This window comes from Gekko japonicus, unplaced genomic scaffold (genome assembly GCF_001447785.1).
Source record: "Gekko japonicus isolate JY-2015 unplaced genomic scaffold, Gekko_japonicus_V1.1 scaffold1230, whole genome shotgun sequence".
In the NCBI taxonomy this organism is placed as follows: domain Eukaryota; kingdom Metazoa; phylum Chordata; class Lepidosauria; order Squamata; family Gekkonidae; genus Gekko; species Gekko japonicus.
The window spans coordinates 137,381-139,764 of NW_015160249.1; the positions used below are offsets into that span (position 1 = coordinate 137,381).

Sequence of the window (2,384 nt, forward strand, 5' to 3'; positions counted from 1 at the left end):
CACACATGCAGGTATTTTTCATTCAACTTACTGCCATATGTAGCCATAACAACCTCAAGGGCACAGGCCAGCAAAGAGACGTGGAAGATGTTGTTGTTCAAAAGTTTGCTGTGAAAGAAGAGAAGAAAGTCTCAATGACAGGTTTCAACGTTTTGGAAACGTGAAGGATCTCTGAAGTTATGTTTTTACCAGCATACCTAAAATTGTGAATTGACAGTCGTTTTTCTTCCTGGAATAGAAGCACAGAATGAACACAGGTTTTAACATACCAAAAATACAAAACGGAACAACAACAACAAAACCACCAACTGTACAAATTGTGTATTATGGTGGCCTACCGATTTTAAGATCGATTCCATCACTCTGTAGTATAGCCGCACTCCGAGCCTGTACCGCTAAAAATAACGACACAAAGAAACAAAGCGGCATAATAATTACTAACACGATCCCATTCTCTAAGAGCCGAGCATTCCCCGAAATATTTCTGTTCTGTTTTGACGAATGATTCGGTTGGGCAGCTTAAAGGAACAGCCCTACTCACGCAGACATTTAAAAGACAGGATTAAAACCAGGACATTTGTAAGTCAACTCCCAAGCACGATCTGCCTCTAGAGATGTGTCCTGAGGAACACCCCAAATGCATGGAGTGGAGATAAGAAAAGAGTGAGCAGGGTGCTAGACTTCCTATGTATACCTCAATACTAGAAAAGCTAGAGGAACTCACTGCTTGAATTTGCTTAAAAGAACCAAGCCAAACCAATGGGGGGGTTTTAAGCTTCAGAAGGCTGGAACGCTAATCTAATCTAGAAACAGAACAAGAGTTTATATAAAGAACCGGGACATGCGTTTAGCAACACACACGACAGGGGCAATGAGAAGGCAGCAACAGAATGGAAAAGGCTGGGAACGGAGGGCACTTATTAAAGGGAGGTACAAACACAGCTGCGGTGGCTCCAGTGTTTAAGACGCTGAACTGCAGGCTGTGGAAGGTCGGTAGTTCAGCAGTTCGAGATCCGAGTGTGCCGCATGACGGAGTGAGCTCCCGTCTCTAGTTCCAGCTCCTGCCAACCTAGCAGTTCGAAAGCAAGAAATTGCAAGTAGATAAATAGGTACCACTTCAGTGGGAAGGTCACAGCATTCCGTGTGCCTCGGTGTTTAGTCATGCCGGCCACATGACCACGGAAACGTCTTCAGACAGCGCTGGCTCTTCAGCTTTGAAACGGAGATGAGCACCGCAACCCTAGAGTCGGACTCGACTGGCTTTCGAGCAAGGGAACCTTTACCTTTTACAAACACAGAGCTGGAAGGGACCCAAAGGGTCATCTAGTCCAACCCCTTGCACAATGCCTGAAATTCACAGCTACCGCCCCCACCAGTGTTCCCTCTAAGCTGAGTTAGTGTGAGCTAGCTCACAGTTTTTTAGCCTCCGGCTCACGCACTCTGGTCTTCGCTCAGGAAGGAGGGCTCCGGAACAAACTAGTTTATGCAGCAGCCAACTCACTCGCTCACAACTTTAATGCCGGTAGCTCACAAAGCAGAGTTTTTGCTCACAAGACTCCGCAACTTAGAGGGAGCATTGGTCCCCACCCCACTCTCCCCTGCTCTATGTTCAGAGGAAGGCAAAAACAAGCAAAAGAAACCCTCCAGGATCCCTGGGCCACCCTGGCTTGAAGGAAAATTCCTTCCTAACTCCAAAGTGGGTTGTTAACGGGAGTCGTGGTTTCCAGCTTAGTAGTCAAGCATCAGAGGTCAGCCGAAAAACAGAGCAGGTTCTACAGTATTTCACTTGTCCTCGGCATCATCTGGAAGTAAGGGGTACAACTTACTTCCTGAGGACAAATAAACGTGCCTATTAGAGTTATTCCTCCATAAAGTTTAGCGTTCCCAAATGTTACTCAGTCTCTGCCTTTTCTGCAGCTCCCCTTTCTGGTGCAACAAGAAAAGAGATACGTTCTTTTCTTGCTTTGGATCACACATTAAAACTACACGGTTGAAAAACCGGGACCTGATCAAGACAAGCTGCTTGCAGAAGAAGCTCTGAAAACTGCCACAGCAACTAACAAATAGTGCAGTTTTCAGCAGTCAGGGGATTCTGTTAATTCTGATTTTGACAAGAGGGGGGAGAAAACATGGTATAATTCGGTTACGGTTTCCGGGGGACCATTCTTCTAGCACATCACAAGCACTCAACCATATAATGAACATCCCCTATCTCAGCATCACCCGCAACTCAAAGCACAGAACAGTTCCACAGGGTCCTCCTTCCTTACCCTACATTCATTCATAGACAGCAATTAGAGAGTATTTACCTGTGATCCAATTTCAATACATCCTTGCCCAACTGCTTCAGCAAATTTCTGCTTGAAGACACAACTAAGATTTTC

At 45.7% G+C, this 2,384-nt stretch overlaps 1 protein-coding gene across 1 annotated transcript in view; it reads right to left on the reverse strand.

Annotated features, from left to right (window-relative positions):
* Positions 1 to 2,384, reverse strand: part of RB1 (retinoblastoma 1) — a 71,125-nt gene that overhangs the window by 45,531 nt on the left and 23,210 nt on the right. The window contains exons 15-18 of the mRNA XM_015414069.1: positions 2,310 to 2,381; positions 339 to 395; positions 198 to 229; positions 32 to 108 (exon numbers count right to left, since the gene is read on the reverse strand). Of these exons, the coding sequence (XP_015269555.1) occupies positions 32 to 108; positions 198 to 229; positions 339 to 395; positions 2,310 to 2,381 (238 nt within the window). The remainder of the gene's footprint in view (positions 1 to 31; positions 109 to 197; positions 230 to 338; positions 396 to 2,309; positions 2,382 to 2,384) is intronic.